Genomic DNA, 18,438 nt, shown 5'->3' on the forward strand with positions numbered 1-18,438 from the left:
GAGGCCCCCCGCCATTCAAACCCCACCCCCTGGGGGCCCAGCCTACAGCTCAGACCCCACCTCCTGAGGGCCCAGCCTGAAGCCCCCCCAATTCAAACCCGACCCCCCCCCCGGGGACCCCCTCCCGCCCAGAGTCAGACTCCACCGCCACCGGCCTCTGCACTGCAGCAGGCACAACCCCCACTTCAGACCCCGCCCCCTGGCGTTTGGCCGTTGGCCTACAGACTCCACCCCTCTTTCCCCTGAATGGGCGCGGTCACCCTCCCGACCGCGCCCTCCCGCTCATCGACCAATCGCGAGCCGCCTTCCCAGCAAGGAAGCGTGGTACTCCTTCGCCCCGCCCCGCCCCGCCCCCCACGTGCGTAGTTCCGGGGTGAGGCCGGAGGCCGGAAGTGGAGGGAGGGAAGGAAGGAAGGGCGGCGCGGGGGTTGCTGGGCGGTGTCGCTACTAGGCGGAAGCGGACCGCGGAGGGAGCAGCGAGCGGAGGAGACGGTGAGCGGCGGGGCCGGGCCGGGCGATCCGATCCGTCTCGCCCCGCGCGGGCCTCGGGGTCGCTGGGCCCGGAGGCCTGGCTGTGAAGGGGAACCGGGCCCCAGCCGGCCACCCCGGGACCCCGCAGTCCGGTGCTGCCCGGGGGTGCTCGGTGCCCGGCCCGGCCCAGCCCAGCCCGGCGGGCCCCCGGGGGAGGGCAAAGGCCGCGCGCGAGTCAAAGCCCCCCACGGCCTGAGGCACTCGGCTGCCCGGCCTAGGCAGGAACCGGCCTCGGGCTCTTCTGGCGCCCTGCCCTGGAGCTGGGGCAGCGTGAGCAGCCGGGCTGCGGGCGGGATGCCCTGCGGTGGGTGTGGGAGCAGCCCCCCCCCCAGGTCCATGGTGCGGGTGCGGCCCCCCCTTATCCATGGCGAGAGGCTGAGGGTGGGTGTGTGAGCAGGGCCCCTGCAGGTCCATGGCAGGGGAAGGGTGCCTGAGGCTGGGTGTGGGAACTGGGGCCCCCAGGTACATGGGAGGGGGAGTGAGGGAGCTGCCCCCCCCTTCCTCCTTCTTTTCCCCCTCCCCCCAGCTCCACAGCAGGAGGGAAGACAAAGAGATTGGTATTTTCTGTCCCAAACCAAATAGCTGGCTCCAAGGCGCTTCCCTGAGCAGGTTACTCTAGCCACATATTAAGAATTGATGAAGTTTCATTAAGAATTTCATTTTAGAGGGAACGCTTCTGTTTAGTTGTCATATGAGCTGCTTCCCCGGACTAAAGGGGCTTGCATGGAATTGCGCGGGCAGTTCTGTTTGTGCGAAATCTACTCCAGAAACCAAAGTGAAACAGGGTCACATGGCTATTCAATAAGCAATAAATATTCATAAGTGCACTTCTCTTGCTGTGGTCAGTTTAGTAAAGACGCTTACTTACAGATGTCATCCATTAAGTCAGGAAAAGATCTTTGGCCTTATTTGACAACTTCCTGCCCTAACGGTTGGCAGTGAGCAACACTTCTGTTGTCAATAAAATAAACTGTCTGAGCTTAACAGGAAGAGTGCATGCTTGTGACTGTTACTGAAGTAAGTAGATTCAAACACTTTGCATGGGTGTTGAGACTACATTTGTGTGGGTATTCATAAAGCATTTTGCAATTCTCGGATGGAAGGCTTACTCTACTAGTAGAAGGTGCTGTAGAGATCTAAGAGTCGCCCTGACGTACTCCATTTAACATCATCCTGTGGATTGAAGTAGGAGTAAATGTTGATAATGGTGACAGTCCTACAGTGAAAATCTTGTGTGAAATCTGATTCAAAATCTAGCAAATGATGGTCCCACTCTATCCCCTGTGCTTGATTTCACTTTAGTTCTTCTGAATGCCACTTCTTCACTGTTGACTTATAGTCATTAAACGTCACCGGTAGTTCTCTAGAAAGCTGGGCATTTCACATGCGTATTTATCTTTATGCAGATGTGTAGTGTGACAGACTGACATGTTAGAAAGCAAACCAGAGGTGTAGACTAAGGAGATTGAGTCATTCAGGAGATGCCATGCAGGCATGGGAGGTGAACTAGAGCACTGCATCCAATGTCCAACTACAGTACTGCATGTCTTTTAGTACTGCAGTGCCAAAAGAATTTTCCTTTAATAAGGACAGGCCAGCTGTATCAAAACACTGGTAACTCTCTACATGTCACTGTGATGTTGCCTTTCTCTTGTTCTCTGTACTGCTGTTTTTCCCTCTTGCCCTTCCATTTCCCAGTGAAACTGATAAGATCATCTCAGTTTCAACTTTCCTGATCAAAATAATCATGTCTTCACTATGCTGCTCCACTGTCACATAAAAATGGAGCAGAGGCTCTTCTGTGTTAAGCCACAGGATTTGTCATGCCGGTTTCTGGTACCATGCTAGAAGTTGCCAACATCTGGATTAGAGATCCATGACAATGAAGAATTGTAGGTAGTTAACCTGAGAAAAGCACCCTGTCCTGTTGTAACAAAAGTTAACATTCTTATCTCCTCAGAAAATCAAATGGGAGAAAAGTTCAAATGGATCTTTGTATGATCCTGAAGACTCTAATACCTCTGAGCTTCTAAGGAGCTCATTGTGTCTATGGTTTATCAGTTTTAGACAAAGCTATCTCTACTCAAGGAAACATATTCAGAATTTCTTCAGTATCTCTACCTTAGTCCTGGATCCATGACACATGCTTAGTACAGTATCAAACTAGCTTAAATTTTGAGGTTCCAAATTATTTGTAGGATAGGTGTAGGTTACATACTCTCAAGGTATTCGACAAGTGTAAATATTGTATTTCAGATAATTCTGGTGAACAAAGAGTTCTTCAGAGTCACCTCACTCTATTAACACAACTGCTTTTCGCTAAGCGTGTTTGGCACTTTTTCCAGTCTAGTGACTTCAGTGGGAGTTGTTACTCAGGAGTGCAGAGTAGGGTCCAAATAGGAGGTTGACTTTATCTCTTGTATCTAACAAAATATCATTATGGGATAACTTTCTAAATCAGAAATAAAACGTTGTCATTCTGAAATATTGGCCCTAAATATATTCATTTCAGGACCAATGTCAAAAAGTATTTAGATTAGAGAATACAGAACCATATGTCCTGTGTTATCAGATTTACCCGTTACCTTGGGGTATGTTCATTTATTAGGGTTACTTTCCCGGGGAGGGGGTGGGAAGGAAGGAAGGAGAAGGTTGTAATTCTATCAATGCACTGCTTGTGTTTTCATGTGGAGCTTTACTTCTCCCTTCTGCAAGGGAGCTACCCTGAAGGACCTAAGTTTCCCAGGGCTGGGTTCCTCCAGCCCTAGACTCAGATAAACACCCACGTATATACACACACATTCACAGATTTACAGAGTGCATCTGAGTGGACTGGGTCAATCAGCACTCTCAAGCTGACTCCTTATATGTCCCTGGACTCAGCAGGCTGGGTCAAACAGCACTTTCAAGCTGCCACCCTTATATACCACAGGCTCAGCACGTCCCTATCCCCACTTTCATGTTACAATTATTCTGGTAGTAACCCCCCTTGATGAGCAAACCCCACAGGATTGTTGGGCACTACAGGGATCTTTAGCATAGGTAAGAGAAGCGTTGCTGCAGTGCAAAATAGGGAAGCCGAGAACACGAAAGGGTAAACGAAGGTTGGAGAGAGTCTGGCAATCAGCTTGATTATCAAAGTTATTTTATTGCTAAGTATATAAAACTTAAGATAGTAATAACCATACAAGGAATGAAAAACAACCAAACAGTTACAATATTACACAATTTCTATGGGAGGAGGAGTGGCCTAGCCCGAGTTTGATTACAAAAGTCAGGTTTAGAAAGTTATATCTGGAGTGAGAGAGATCAAATGAGGTCTGAGGGGGAAAATGGGCTCACCACTCAGCGCAACTTGAACTGGTCGAAGGTTCCCAGGAGACAGGCTGTTCAGCTTAGGGTCCAGAGTGCTTGAGACAGGCAGAGTCCCCAACACGATCAGTCAGGAAAAGGTGAAGTCCCGTGGAACTGATGCAGCTTTTGGATCCAGGCATCAGAACAGAGGTTTGAACTTGGGCAGGGGTTTTTGTAGGGAAGAACCAATAGTTCAAGGGAGGACACTAGATTTGTTTATGGGTAAACGATGACTCAAGGGAGTATATCAGAATTGTGTTGTTTTGGGCTGGACAATAGGAACGGATCATTCTTGGCTATGGGCAGTGTTCCTTCCAGGGAGCTCACAATGCAATTAGGCAAATTCAGTATTTGGATGCCAATAGAAGGTTCATTACTAGAGTCAGATAACTGCTGTGCTGGGGGTGTGCAGGTTTGGGTTCATTAAAATCAAGAGCAGAGATCTCCCATCATGCCGTGCTTCCCTGCTTCTCTGGTCCTAGAGTTCAGTGCTGTCCCTGCCTTGGAATCTCTGGACTCCATTCTGTATGCTAATGGAAACGCCTCCTTCTCACATCTTCGATGCAAATGAGGCTAGGGGAGTTCCCTTAATTTGTCACTCTTCTCTGGAGTGGTTTAGGTATGTCTCCCACTGCCTTTTCATTGCTTTTTCTAAGTCTTCTGGTCAGTTCTGGTTCAAGCAGAGGCTTGGTGGGGGGAGTCCTTCGTGAGTCAGACAGGCTGGGTATTGCGCCCTGGTTCCCCAAGAACACAGAGCTGACAGGTAACAGCTGGCAGCCATCAGGGACTTGCAGTAGCAGTGCATTCACTGCGAGCCCTGGCAACTGCCAAGATGTGCTAGACCCTAAATCAGTCATTCTGATTACTGTCTTGTTCTCCTTCAAATAACGCCTGACTCAGATGTGTACTGAACAGCTAGTTATAAACAGGTTCTTTTGAGATACAGATCTCGGAAGTAGTATGAAACCTCTCAGGAGGTCAGATGAGAATGTCAACTTAAAAATAAAATCCTGCATTTTCTCAACTTAATTGTCCCATCATAGATCCCCATTACTGTGGGATCAGGAAGTACCCATAACGTTGTTGGCAACATGAGGCTCACAGCTTCTCATACTTTGCAAAAAGTGAAACTGAGCAGAGGTGCACATCTAACTCTAAGCTGTTGGACTATTGGGAGGTTGTAAAACTAACATTGTTCTACTGAAAAAATAATTAAACTAGATGACTACAACATTAAAGTCTGGTATCTTGACCTGCCAAGCCAGAAATGCTTCACCAACCCTGTACACATTATATCAGGACCTATTAACTCTACTAAGCACTCCCTCCAGTGCAGTATTGTTTTCCTTGGATTAATTAGCAATTACACCTCTTAAATCTGATGTTCTACTTACTGTTTTGAGCCCTATAAAAGGCAGATTGCTAGGTATAGTTGGAAGGCCCATGCCTGTGCCAGCATGTGTTTACCTTCAGATCCTGAGAAGATTACCTTAATTAGTGTTAGCAAATAGCTTAAAACCAAAAATCTTTTCAGATACCCTGAAGGTGGATTGATCTCTCACCCAGAGTGAAATGTGTAAAGGTTCAACATGAGTTCTTAAGTGGCCTGCTAATAGCGCTGAAACTAGTTTTAGTTGGTTCTTGAGGACCTGACTTGTAACTATTAACAGAAAAACAACATTTTGAAAAATTCCGCATGTACACAAGACCTAAACATAAATTTTGGAATATAGCTCCATGTTGGAGTCTTCTCTGAACCTCAAACTCTTGCTTATCCAAAGGGCTCGCTCTTGATGTTTGACTTAAGATTTCAATTCAGAAAGACTTTGAAGTTATCCAGGACACAAAGATTGCAGTGCACAGAAGTGATCCCTGGTGCCTCAATTTACAGTCTCCTGTTACAGATAGATTCCACTATCTGTATCTCATTGCATTAAAGAACTTCAGAAAACCAATTTTATCTGTAAACCATGGATTCCTATACTTTTATTACATTTTGTTTCAGCATTTCATATATTAGATGACAGCTCAACCAATGCAAATACTATGATCTTTTTTCCTCACTAAGTTTTAGTTTCTGGATTGCAGATTCTACTCGTATCAACATCAGTATGATTCTTGACTTTGTAATGAGATGTCTCTATACTGAAATAGCATCACGGTGCTATTTACAGGAGGGTGGAAGAAAGAGTGCAGCACAAAGAGTGACCTATGGTAGATAGTTCCGGTGACGGCTGCCTGAAGTGTAGCAGGCTTCTGCTGGAGTTCACATCACCAGCAATTAAGTCACTTGATGCAGTGGCAGCAAAATCAAAGCGATTACTTTATAAGCTGTGTCCTAATGCTGAGGGTACCCATGTCTATCACAAGTAGAAGATAAAATTAATTTGCCATCTGCTGCATGGTGCTAGGTTTACAGAAGTGACCTCAAATGCCAGACATTTAGGATTTTCCTAGCACGGGCCACAAGCTGCCCAAGAAAATTCTGACAGATCAGTGGTGGGAATGAGGGGGTCCCTCTGAAGATCTGGGGCAATTTCAGTAGTGTCTCTCCGGTTTCAGCAACTCACCTGCAGGGGTGTTGTGCATTCCGCTGTGTACAGGCCTGCAACATGTTGAATTCATCAGGGTTGGAAGCTTCCCTCCATCTGGGCTTTTTCATGTTATTCAGAATCCCTGTCTGAAATGTAGTCAGAGACGCAGGGTAATGGGTCTGATCTGATTAGAGCCCCATATGGACTGCAGTAGGGAACAGAAGTGCAGAATAGCTGCGTTGACTGCTTGATGTTCTGTAAACCTGAGATCCTTTTGTAAACATGCTTCATTAAAACGTGTATGGAACTCACTTCCCTGAGTTTCTGGAGTGCAGCATCCACAACTGATATCAGGTTTTGAGGGTTTTTTTGTGCTCCTTTTGGAATACAAGGGGAGGAGGGAAGGGGAGCTGAGGTGGAGAACTGGGATCTCGTGACTTGGTGTCCTGCATCCTAGGAAATAGAAGAGAGGTGATCACTAATGTAGGCTGCGTGATCAACATTGCACGCTAGCCTCAAACTCTCTAAACTCTTTCTTGCTGCAACTTGTCTAGTAGCTGCTGAGACATTTCTGTAAAGTGAATTAGAGGAGATGCTGTTCCAAGGAGGAAACTGCTCTCTTCCTCTCTGAAGTTGTGTAAACGTGCTGGGGTGGAGCATTGCAGCAGACCACTCTCACCCCCGCTCTGTCCTCCTTTCTCCAGTGTCTCATTGGCTCGTCTGCTGACTCTTCATACAAATGGAGGGGTGGAAAGTGACCTTGTTTTTTCCTGTGACATCAGTGTTCCTTGTGACTAATGCTGGGTCTGGCCTGCATCCTCCATGGGACAGGGAAAAATAAACATTTTTATGCTATGACTTGGGAGGCTTGCAAACAAAAGCAAAATTGGTTAAAACCCAAGTCTAATTTACGAGGCGGATCTATTTTCAGCTTTTTAAATATAGCCGAAGAAATCTAATTTCCCCTTTGACTGAAGGTGAAATTCTTCCTGTTAAGATTTTGAACTCTGGAGGCTGTCTGCAATAAGAGGAAGTTGCGTGTTCAGGCTGTAATTGTGATTCATGCTTCAAAATGTCTTAATGTATGGTGATAAGATGGAAGTGTATGGCTGGCTCATTGCTCATGCCTCCCTGCATTCCCTTAGCATTAGTGTTCAGAGGGTGAATTCTGACACTCTGGTGCTGGGCAGGGCAGGAGTGAAGGGAACGTTTTATTATGCTTCTCCAAATGAGATGCTTAAATGACTTGTTTGCCTAAACTGCCCTTGTGCATCAGTGGGAGAATAGATCCCGCAGTATAAATACAAAAGCATGTAGATGGAAAGTATTAACAGGGCAGACATTGTTTCAGAAGCAGCTTCACATTCTTCTCTTATGCAGCTGCTTGTCTTGGCGTGTGCCAGAGCATGCGTTGGTTTAGCATGCTAATTCTGTGGGTTGAGACATTGCTGGAGTCATGGAATTTCACTTGGTGGAAGTCGGGTGGGTGTGGCCACCTCAAATGTCTTTGCAGAATCAAAACCACCAAATCTAATTGTATCTGAAACTAACTCTTCTTCGTGCACTCGTTATACATGTAGAAAAAGAACCGACCCTTTGATAGCAATCGTGCAACAAGTCAGTTATGGTCATAATCACAGCTGTGGTCAGTTTCCCTGTATTCTATAAAATTCTATGCAGGGTCATATACTTCAGCTACCCCCATGGTATCTGAGCACTACAACAAAATATCTGGAAACTCTCCTTGTCAGCTTAGCATGGATAAGTTTATGAATTATTATGCAGTGGACGCTACTCGGTCATTATGTATTGGCTGGCCAATGGGGTCCTCTGATGGGTACTGGCAGCTGGGCTATCAAAAGAGCCTCTGAACAATGGGTAAGCGTGCTACATATTCTAAACTGGATGACGTGAGGCTAGAATAAGTGTCCTGTGATGGGGGCATGGCGAACATCCAGAATGCTAAGTAAACCCCTCAGAATATTGAGCATTCAGTTGATGTTGTGTTTGAGGAGCTAATAATGGGTAGACTGTCTCTGCAGGTGGTGAGCCATGACAGATATGCAAAGCCTGGTTGAGCGGTTGGAGCAGGCTGTGGGGCGTTTGGAAGCTGTGTCCCAAGCCCCTGGCATGCATGGAGGTGGCTCTCCCAAAGGTAAGGACCCTCTGCTGCAAATCTCTGTATCAATACTTGACATGTTGTATGGCTGATGTTACTTGTACTGAACACTGAAAGTTCCAATTCTGGAAGGCAGGTGCTCTGCAGAGCATGCAATCTGATGTTGTGTAAGCCTGAATAGCTGTACCAGGAAGGGAAGTGAGTTTCACGCAGATAACATGCCCACATACACGCACAGGGAGGAAGGGCCTGTGGTTACTGTACTGTTAAAACAAGAGCTTCCTGTGTGTGCAATACTTCCCTTGTCTCCTGAGCCAAGCTGCTTCTCTTTTAAGCAAAAGTACATTTAGACCAGTATCCATCTGCATGTTTGAGGATTAGCAGCAGCACCTGCCACATACACACTCTGACTCGTGCAGTCCTACTGACAAAATGCTCTGCAAAACTTCAATGTAAGGAAGGTGGCAGCATCTGCTGAAAACGTCACTCACAAATATTTCCAGTCAGAGTCCATCTGCTGCCCCTTAACTCCGCACTCTTCTATTTCCCGTAGAAATAGCTCAGTATGTGCAAGCTTTCGACTCTCTCCTGGCTGGTCCAGTAGCAGAATATATGAAGATCAGCAAAGACATTGGTGGCGATGTTCAGAAACATGTAAGGATTTAGCTTCCTTTCCCAGGTTGTAAATGTATGGCTGACCACTAATCTAGACTTTTGAGGGCTGACTGAGAGATGTTGTTGAGTTTTGCCTCCCTTTCCCCACTTCATAGAGCAAAATGCTAATCTTGGAGTATTCAGCACAGATGTAGATCTCTGGATAATCTTCAGAAATCCGCATCTACCTCTCTATTGTGTATCCCTCTAAGTGGGAACAGAGCTGTGCAATTTCAGTGTTGGTAAATTCTTGTCTTGTCTATCCTGACTCATCAATTTCTATTGAAACTATCTCCAAGAATATGGCTTTTGTATAAATTAAAAACCAGACTAAATGGCCCAGAATCACCTGTCTTCACAACTGAAAGCCTGCTGGGGAGGCCAAAAAGATGAACTGGTCCCTGTAAATAGTATAGTCCTGATGTCTATGTGTAGTTACGTTATTCTGTCTAGCTATCTTATATGGCCCCCATTACCATCATATTTGACCACCTCACAGTCTATTATATATTTATCTTTGCAATGCCCTGTTAGATAGGACATTTTTACAAATGGGGAACTGAAGAAGCGAGGGGCTAAGTGATTTGCTTGGGGTCACATAGGAAATCTGTGATGGAGCAGAGAATTAAACCTACATCTCCTGAATCCTAGGAAAGCACACTGATCACTGGAACATCCTGTTGGTCTGTGTAAACAGTATGTAATTGTTTTTTTCCCCCTTTCCTTATAAGGCTGAAATGGTTCATACGGGCCTGATGATTGAGAGGGTTCTCTTGGTGACAGCATCACAATGTCAGCAGCCATCAGCGGTAAGTCTGGAGAATCCTAACATAGGTTACTCAGAGCTGCATAAGTCTGGGCTAATCTGGAGGAAAACTGCAAAAACTGAAGAATCTGGGCCCTTAAAACTGCTCCCAAAGAAACTTATCTGGGAGTAGAGGTGACGCCTGCAACTATGAGTTAGCGCTCTCTGATCAGACTAGCATGCACAGAGTCTAGTTCCAGAAACTGACTCAGGACTCACTGAAACTACTAGAAAATGCTGAGTATTTATGGATATGCCATAACTATCTAAGCTTGTACAATACACAGGTGGCTCTTTCTCATACCCAACAGCATGTAGATGGCTCGTATTTCACTTGGCACCAATACTAGATGCAGTAGCTGCTCGGTGAACCATGAATTACAGAACCTGTGAGATGGCAGCAGCGCTGGAAATTGAGTAGATGGTACTTAGCACTATTCAGTGCTCCTGTGTCCTCAAAGCATTACACAAAGGTTCTTTCTTAGGCAGCATAGGTGTCTGACTCTAGATGTTGATACCTGATTAACGGCTAGAGTCTTAGAATCAGTTTTCCTTAGTAAGCAAATCAACAATTCCCCTCAGCCTGCAGCTTGTCTGACTGGGAGGGAAATCGGATCCTGCATGCATTGATTTTCTTCTGCTTATACTCTGATTTATCTAGTGATATATTATGCACCTTAGCCCTTCCTTGCAGTGTCCCAATGGGAGAACTATTACCTCTGCTAATGCTACTTCAGGCTGTCAGGATTTCTGTGCTACTTCCCCTTTCACTGCAAAGTACAGTATCACAGTTTAGCTTCTAGGTTCTGTTTCCCTCTTAAACCAGACTTCTTAGGACACAGAAGTCTGGATAGAAGGTCTTTAGCCCAGGAATCCATTTACAGATTCAACAGATCTGTTACACGTAAGCCTTGTTTAAAGTGGTTTACTTGTAGCCTTTAATTCCTAGATAGCTTTTTGTAAAGGACATCTTGCAGGTCTCTAGTCAGTTCTGAAGCAGGCATGCCCTTGTTTAAAATGCCAAATAGTTGACCTCTCTGAAGCGTGTTTACTCAAGCATACCCTTACCTGATCATGGCTCTAGATCAAAGCTTCCCGAACTGTAGCCAGGAATGCTTGCTGGTGGTCCCAGAGAGCCAGCTGTCCTCCTCTCCATCTACAACTGAGCAGATGGGAAGGAACAATGAAATGAAGAGCGCAAACAGGCTCCTCTTAAAGACAACACTCTGCACTTAAAGAGCTTTAAAAATATCTTCCTGTATTATACTCCATATATATTGCTGCTGACACCGTGAGATGTATGATCAGAAATGGAAGGGAGATGGCCCAGGAGACCCTCTCTGATATGGTTCTAGCTATTAAAGTTTGTCTTGTAGTAGAGCAGACAAACAAATGGCCTGGGAAAGCTGCTTCTGAGCAACTGATCTCCTATGTCCAAATTCCTAAATAGACACCACAGAGCAAGACGCTTTGTGAATATTTAAGTGTTTAAAAAAAATAAAAATTAAGGGTCTGAATTGAATTCATAGAAGTAACTTGAGTTGAAGTCTAGCTCTTTCTGTTTGACTCACCCCATCAAGTTTAGATACTGGAGGGGCTTGGTTTGTAATGAACCTGCAATGTGTGCCTGAAAACTAAGACAGCAAAGCAATCTGAAAAACATCTGAATACTACAGAACCTCAGAAAGGATATCCCTGTCTCCATGACTGATGAGACTTTGTCTCCAAGTGCCTCTTGGGTTCTGCATTAGTCACAATTTCTGGCATACTTCCATAGCCCCCGTCCAACACAGAACTGGGGCCTTCACTACAGGAGGAGCTGGGCTGGGGGACTCTAATTGAAACACTAGCAATACAGAGCTTGTACAAGAGCTGTAGCCTAGGCTTGTGCCGATTGGAATCCCTCTAAGAATGGCTGTGTCTCACTTGTTTGCCGCCCATCCTCCTCTGTGTTGCAGAATAACTTCTCAACACTACTGAAACCCATTTCAGAGCACATCCAGGTGGTGCAGAACTTCCGGGAGAAAAATCGTGGCAGCAAACTGTTCAATCACCTATCAGCTGTCAGTGAGAGCATCCCGGCACTGGGCTGGGTGGCTATGGTAAGGACTACGTGGATCCTTGGAGTGGCGGGGGAGGCCAGGATTGCGGCTGCAACAGCCCCTGGTTCTAATATGTTGTATCTTCTCTAGGCCCCAAAGCCTGGCCCCTACGTGAAGGAAATGACTGATGCTGCCATGTTTTACACCAACCGGGTCCTCAAGGAATACAAGGATGTGTAGGTTCCGCTTCGCTTTGCAAAGTGGGAGGCATGCAGACAGCTGAATATTGAAATTTCAGTTTCTTGATTTAACTGTGGAGGTGCATGTGGCCCTCCTAGCATGCAGTCCTGAAGGATTAAGCTAATAAAATACCTTGGTTGGATCAGTATCTGCTGTTGCACCCCTCTAGTGCACCATTTTTAACCTGTGAGAACCCTGCCTGCTTCAGCCAAGCCACTTCAGATAAAACAATACCTAGCTCTTGTGTAACGCTTTTCATCAGTAGACCCCAAAGTGTTTCACAGCCTTTAATGTAGTTATCTTCCCAATGGCCCTGTGAGGTAGTGCTATTATCTCCATTGTACAATGAGGAACTGTGGCACAGAGACTAAGTGACTTGCCCAAGGTCACACAGGACATCTGTGGCAGAGCAGCGAATTGAAGCTGGGTCTCCCCAAGTCCTAGCTAGTACCCCTGTCCCCTCAGTTGGTCTCTAGAATGTGGAAATCAGACAGCTGTGAATAAAGCCCTAAAGTAAGCTGGAACCATCAAGAAAGATGAACCCTTTCCAAGACATCCCTGAAGCCTTGCCTATTAAACTTAATACCACTCCTTTCCTTTAGCAGTGGTAGGGTGTATTTAATACACCTCAGCTTCATAAACAGCTACATTTCTATAAATATATCGACACTGCCTGGCATTCCTGGATTTATGTGGTTGGGCAAATCGCTGCTAGCAAGTGCATTGACATCCCTCCTGTGCCCAAGTGCTCCATCCAGTAACCCTCTTGGCTTGTTTCTTCTGAGGCAATAAAACATCTCACCAACAGATTATGCCAACTGAGGAACACCCAGTAGGGTTTAGTTTGTTTCAGGTCTGTTCTGTACTGCACTCTGTGGACCTCTGACTACATGTGGAGGGCTAGCATTCAAGGATGGGTGACTCACTGACCCATTGGTCACAGAAGGCCTCAGGGCTAGGGATTGTAGCCATTTGCTTTCTCCTTGCAATGGTGTTGCTAATAAGCTCCAAATAGTCTCCTCTGCAAAGTAGGGGACAGGGAAATGTAAGGATCCAGTTACAGCCACATGGCTTCTGGTCTCTCCTAGATAACCTGCACTACTTAACTTGTAATAAACTTTGTTCCAATAGAGATAAGAAGCATGTGGACTGGGTGAAAGCTTATCTGAGTATCTGGGCAGAGTTGCAAGCATACATCAAAGAGTACCACACCACAGGGCTGACCTGGAGCAAAACGGTGAGTGCTGACTATATGTTGGCAATCAATACTTTATAACTAAGGTTAAGATTTTGTTGTTTTTAGTAAAAGTCAGGGACAGGTCACGGGCAACAAAGAGAAGTTCACAGAAGCCCGTGACCTGTCCTGTCTATTACTAAAATAACTGTGACAGAACGGGGCTGACTGGGGGTTTGAGAAGCCTGAACCCCTCTGGGTGGGGGGTGTTTAGCACCCACTGTCGTGGCTGACAAGTCCAGGGCACCGCTACCTGCACTAACCCGCAAGGGCCCGGAACAGAAAATGTCATGGAGGTCTCTGGAAGTCACGGAATCTGTGACCTCCATGACAAAGTCGTATCCTTATTTATAACCTAGGGAAACTGCTGTTACAGGGAGTGTTGCACAAGTAGTGATCACACAAGTTTAACTTCCTCTCGGGCATCTCTTACAGGGTCCTATAGCAAAAGAGGTGGCCAATGCACCTACAGCGCCCTCTGCTGGTGCTGCTCCTCCACCGCCTGGTCCTCCTCCCCCTCCTGCTCCTGCCCCCACAAACTCCAGTACAGGTGACTCTGCTTCCCACTCAGCGCTGTTTGCCCAGATCAATCAGGGAGAAGGCATTACCTCTGGTAAGCAAACTGGGCAACTGAAGGCTGGTGGTGGGCAGCCATTTGGCTGTTAGGGAAACAAAGAAAAATATTCTAGGTTAAGTCTGCATGGTGTTTTGGGTCACTTACGTGCAAACCCTAAAAAGCTACCTCTGGGATGTAGGAAGAATTCTCTTTCTTAATAGCATTCCCAGGATGAATGGGCTTGGGCTGCTCAGAACATCAGATACACAAAAGAGCATGGTTAGGATATTGTAGTTTAAAAACTAGCTGGGAGGTGAGGGAGAGGAGGTATTTGCCAAGTGAAATGTGGGTGAAACAAAACTTATGAAAGTTTGGCCCACAGAGGATGGAACAGCTGTGGAATTCGGGCTCTATTGTTAAACCGAACACTTTAAATCGAGCTCTGGCTCACCTATTTCTAAATGCTAAAAGCACTTTCCTTTCCTCTAGGTCCCTTCCTTCATAGCAATCTTTCATGTTGCCTAGTTCAATGTAGATTGTAAATACTTGAGGCACAGAACTTGTTTTATGGCTCTGGAAAGAGTTTAATAGCTGCTGACTTCCAGTGCTTGTTAAACTTCGACCTTGCATACCTATTGATTTAGCATTATCCAACCAAATGACGCCTGGAGTAACAGTGGTTTCTCTTGTAGCTCTGAAACATGTCTCAGATGATATGAAGATCCACAAGAATCCAGGGCTGAAAAATCAAGGTGGCCCTGTCCGAACAGGACCCAAACCTTTCACTGCTCCCAAACCAGCCTGTGCTGCTAGTCCACCCAAAAAATCATCCCCCAAAAAGGAACCGGCGATGCTGGAGCTGGAGGGCAAGAAGTGGAGAGTGGTGAGTGTCCATGTGACATCACAGATTGGCTGCTAGAGTGATGGGAATTCAGTAGCAGAGGAGGGTCCACAAACATCTTTCCTTCGAAGTAACTAGCAGGTGTCAGTTTGAAGGAACAAGCATCTCTGCAGCCTTGTGAATTCTTCAGAGGAGAGGGTCTTTACTCATATGACACCTCCACGGATACTTAAGTCTGTAGGTCTTAACCAGAATAACTGGTATTTTTCACCCTTTATCAGGAAAACCAGGAGAATGCCTCCAACCTGGTGATCAGTGACACAGAGCTGAAGCAGGTAGCATATATTTACAAATGCACGAACAGTACACTCCAAATCAAGGGCAAAATCAACTCCATCACAGTGGGTAAGTGCTGTGGTTCAAGGGGGCTGGGCTTCTGCATGCCAACACACCAAAAGGCTGGATCTGGAGTGGGGGATGTAGTATGAGCTGTTTTCTTTCTCCCCTGCAGATAACTGTAAGAAGCTAGGTCTGGTGTTTGATGATGTGGTGGGCATCGTGGAGATCATAAACTGCAGGGACATTAAAGTTCAGGTAACTGCTCACTACCCTCCTTGTGACTGATTGTATAGGACTGTGTGCTGCATTATGTGGTGATGCCTTTACAGGTCTGGCAGTTCACTTTGCAGTACACGATCTGACTACTTCTAATGAAGCCTCTCCAACACCTATCGAACTTCCACCATGCCAGTGTTTTCCAACAGCACTGCATAAAGCTGATTACACAGGGTTGCAGAATGGAAAGCAGCCTCATTCTGCTGAGTGTAGATCCTGGATGGATTATCCCTTGTAAGGAAGGCAGTGTAATCTAGTAGCTAAAGCAAGGGGCTGAGGGTAGGGGTCTGTTCTAATTTCTGTCCCAATATTTGATTTGTGGTGATGGGCAAGTTGCTCTACCTCCATTAGCCTTTCAACTTCCCTCCAGCGATATGGTAGAGTTCAGTGTAAAAGACTTGATCCCTGAAGGAAAATGCAAAGCAATAAACAAACTCTAGTGGTTCCTTAGGACAAGCCAATGCTACTGTAACCACCTCCCTGTCATGCTTTCCTCACTAGGTAATGGGTAAAGTGCCAACAGTTTCCATCAACAAGACAGATGGATGCCATGTTTATCTGAGCAAGAGCTCCCTAGCCTGTGAGATTGTCAGTGCCAAGTCTTCAGAGATGAATGTCCTCATCCCTACAGAGAGTGGTGACTTCGTAAGTGTTTCCTCTTCCTGAAATAAATGGAGAGAGCTGCAAGGGGTGGAATGAATGGAGGGGTGGGGCTTGTGCAACAGCAGGAATTGGAGTGATTAAGAAACATGGTATCGCTTCAGGTCATATCTTGTTCCATTGTCTTACCGAAACAAAAACTAGCCCTTCCCAGGGATGGATGTTCATTGAAAGACCTGCCAATTCACCTAGTAGAGCCCTTCTCTAGTAACTAGACACTGCCCCAGATTCCACCCTTTATGTGATGGATTCTGAAACCCATCAACTTTAAGATGGGGGTGTCTTCCCTTGATCTGACTTCTCTGAAGGCTGATTCAGTAGCTCCTAAGCAGACGGAGCTTGCGACAAAGACTCTCTTGTTGGAAATGACCCTCGAGCCTCCTCGATGCAGGGAGAAATGAAATGTGTGTATGGTAACAGTCTGGTCCATTAACTTTAGACTTTAATCTTCTAGAAAAAGCTATGACTAGCTTAATGTAGCATCTACTCACCCAACCAGTTCTTGGTCTTTATTTGGATTTTAAATCAAATCTTGTCCATCCCTTTTGCCTGTATCCTAAACAATGTATCTGCTGTGCTCAAAACACTACAGAGCAATGGGGGGGAGGTAACTTTCTAGCACAGTGCAAATGATCCTTTTGTCTGCCACTAGGTTTGTGAGGCTAGGAGGGACAGGAATAGTCCCTAGTCTTTCATATAAACCAGACTTCTCACTTCTCACTACAGATTTCTTTTACCCTCCAGAATGAGTTTCCTGTTCCTGAACAGTTCAAGTCCCTCTGGAATGGGCAGAAGCTGGTTACCAGCGTGACGGAAATTGCTGGCTAAGCAGAATGGCACTGGGGCTTGTGCCTCCCCTTGCCCTGGTTGAGGGACAAATCTGCTTTCAGATGATTCTCTTAGATTTCCTGTACCTCTCTGCTCTCAAACTGCTTCTCTGTCTTCTACCTGAGAGACACAGCTACCTGCCTTCACTGAAATACCTCAGGCTGGGATTTGGGGTAGGGTGGCAGGTCAGTTGATCATCTGCATCTATCAACAGGAAGGTGCATCAACCCCCTTGTGTCAGGTCTAACCACCCCAATCAATCACGTCTGACTTCTGGTGAACTTCAGAGCCCGTGTTGGTGGTTGGCTTTCAGATTGTTACATTGATTTATTCTGTATTATCTTCAGACAACTTGTTCATGTGAGAAAGGAATGTTGTCCCTCTTTGAAATGACCTAATGGTGTCCTTATCAGGGGTTGTAGTTCCCAGCTTGCTAAGTTGAGCTGTCAGATGGGTTTCAGGAAGATACTGGGAGCTGCTACTAACTCCAGCTATTGTACTAATCAATCAGTGGCATTACAAGATGGGGGGAATGGTTTTGCTGAACCAAAGGCTGAGGACTGGGTATGTAGCATTCTACCCTGAGTTTCCCTTTCAGCACTCATTTTGCCCTGTGTAATTCTCTTTGTGCCATGATGAGAAGCTTTGCAGTAAACGGGTGCCACGGAAGACTGCATTGGAGTAAATGATCCACCCTGCTGTCTGTCCAGGGTTAGAAGCTGAAGTGTCCACTTCCTTATGAGGCGTTCTCTAAAAGGGATCTCTACCCAAAAGGTTCCTTCTAAGCAGCTGAACTCAAGTTCGGTCTTCCAAGACAGTTCCTCTGAACCTCTCTCCTTCCTAGTGAGGGATGCTTCTTATTCATTCCAAATTCAGTATGTGTTTTGTAAATGAGTTCGACTAAGTCAGTTTCATTATTTATCCTCACTCCTGTTTAGTTACTATAGAAGGTGAAACTGTTCTCAGCCTCTCTCCTTTCCTTGTTGCTTGGCTATTTACGCTGCTGGAGGCTTGCAGCCTCTATTCTAGCACCTGCACTGACCTATAAAGGGAGCTGCACGTGCTTGACCTTTGTGTTTCTATTGCCTCTGGTGACAAGCATATCTGACTGCATTTCCTCTGTAAATTGTCACCGGTTTTTTTTTCCCCCTAAAATGAAACTCACAAAATATGCAATTTTTTTTATTTGGAGACAGTCCTGTGACTTGTACTCCTCTTCTCCTGAGGCTTGTGGGAAAAACCTTTCTTATGTACTTAAAATTATACAGATAATAGAATAAAGATAATGCCAACCTGCTCGTTACATTGGCCTTTGTTTGCTGTTCAGAGGGGAAATAAGGGAGTACTGCTTGAAAACCTCTTGTTGCTTAAAACATGCCTCTCACCTTGCTGGGAATGCAGATTGATTCCCTCACTCAGCTCCAT

At 45.9% G+C, this 18,438-nt stretch overlaps 1 protein-coding gene across 1 annotated transcript; it reads left to right on the forward strand.

Annotated features, from left to right (window-relative positions):
• Positions 1-378: 378 nt before the first annotated feature.
• CAP1 (cyclase associated actin cytoskeleton regulatory protein 1) lies at positions 379-18,316 on the forward strand. The gene is made up of 13 exons (XM_067533836.1): positions 379-492; positions 8,462-8,574; positions 9,092-9,192; positions 9,924-10,001; positions 11,956-12,099; positions 12,190-12,275; positions 13,411-13,516; positions 13,949-14,126; positions 14,762-14,952; positions 15,192-15,315; positions 15,422-15,504; positions 16,027-16,170; positions 16,930-18,316. The coding sequence occupies exons 2-13, from the start codon at positions 8,472-8,474 to the stop codon at positions 17,011-17,013; spliced, it is 1,422 nt and encodes a 473-aa protein (XP_067389937.1). The 5' UTR covers positions 379-492; positions 8,462-8,471; the 3' UTR covers positions 17,014-18,316.
• The last annotated feature ends 122 nt before the right edge of the window (positions 18,317-18,438 follow it).

Source organism: Emydura macquarii, unplaced genomic scaffold (assembly GCF_026122565.2).
Source record: "Emydura macquarii macquarii isolate MOO-44397 ecotype Brisbane River unplaced genomic scaffold, CSIRO-AGI_Emac_v2 contig_3348, whole genome shotgun sequence".
Taxonomy (NCBI): Eukaryota; Metazoa; Chordata; order Testudines; family Chelidae; genus Emydura; species Emydura macquarii.

Excerpts from the sequence above, each read along its gene's own strand:
- CAP1 (XM_067533836.1), top strand. The coding sequence starts at position 8,472 with ATGACAGATATGCAAAGCCTGGTTGAGCGGTTGGAGCAGGCTGTGGGG. Across the intron at positions 12,100-12,189 it reads CACTGGGCTGGGTGGCTATG|GCCCCAAAGCCTGGCCCCTA; the intron begins GTAAGGACTACG and ends TATCTTCTCTAG. Across the intron at positions 14,953-15,191 it reads AGGGCAAGAAGTGGAGAGTG|GAAAACCAGGAGAATGCCTC; the intron begins GTGAGTGTCCAT and ends ACCCTTTATCAG.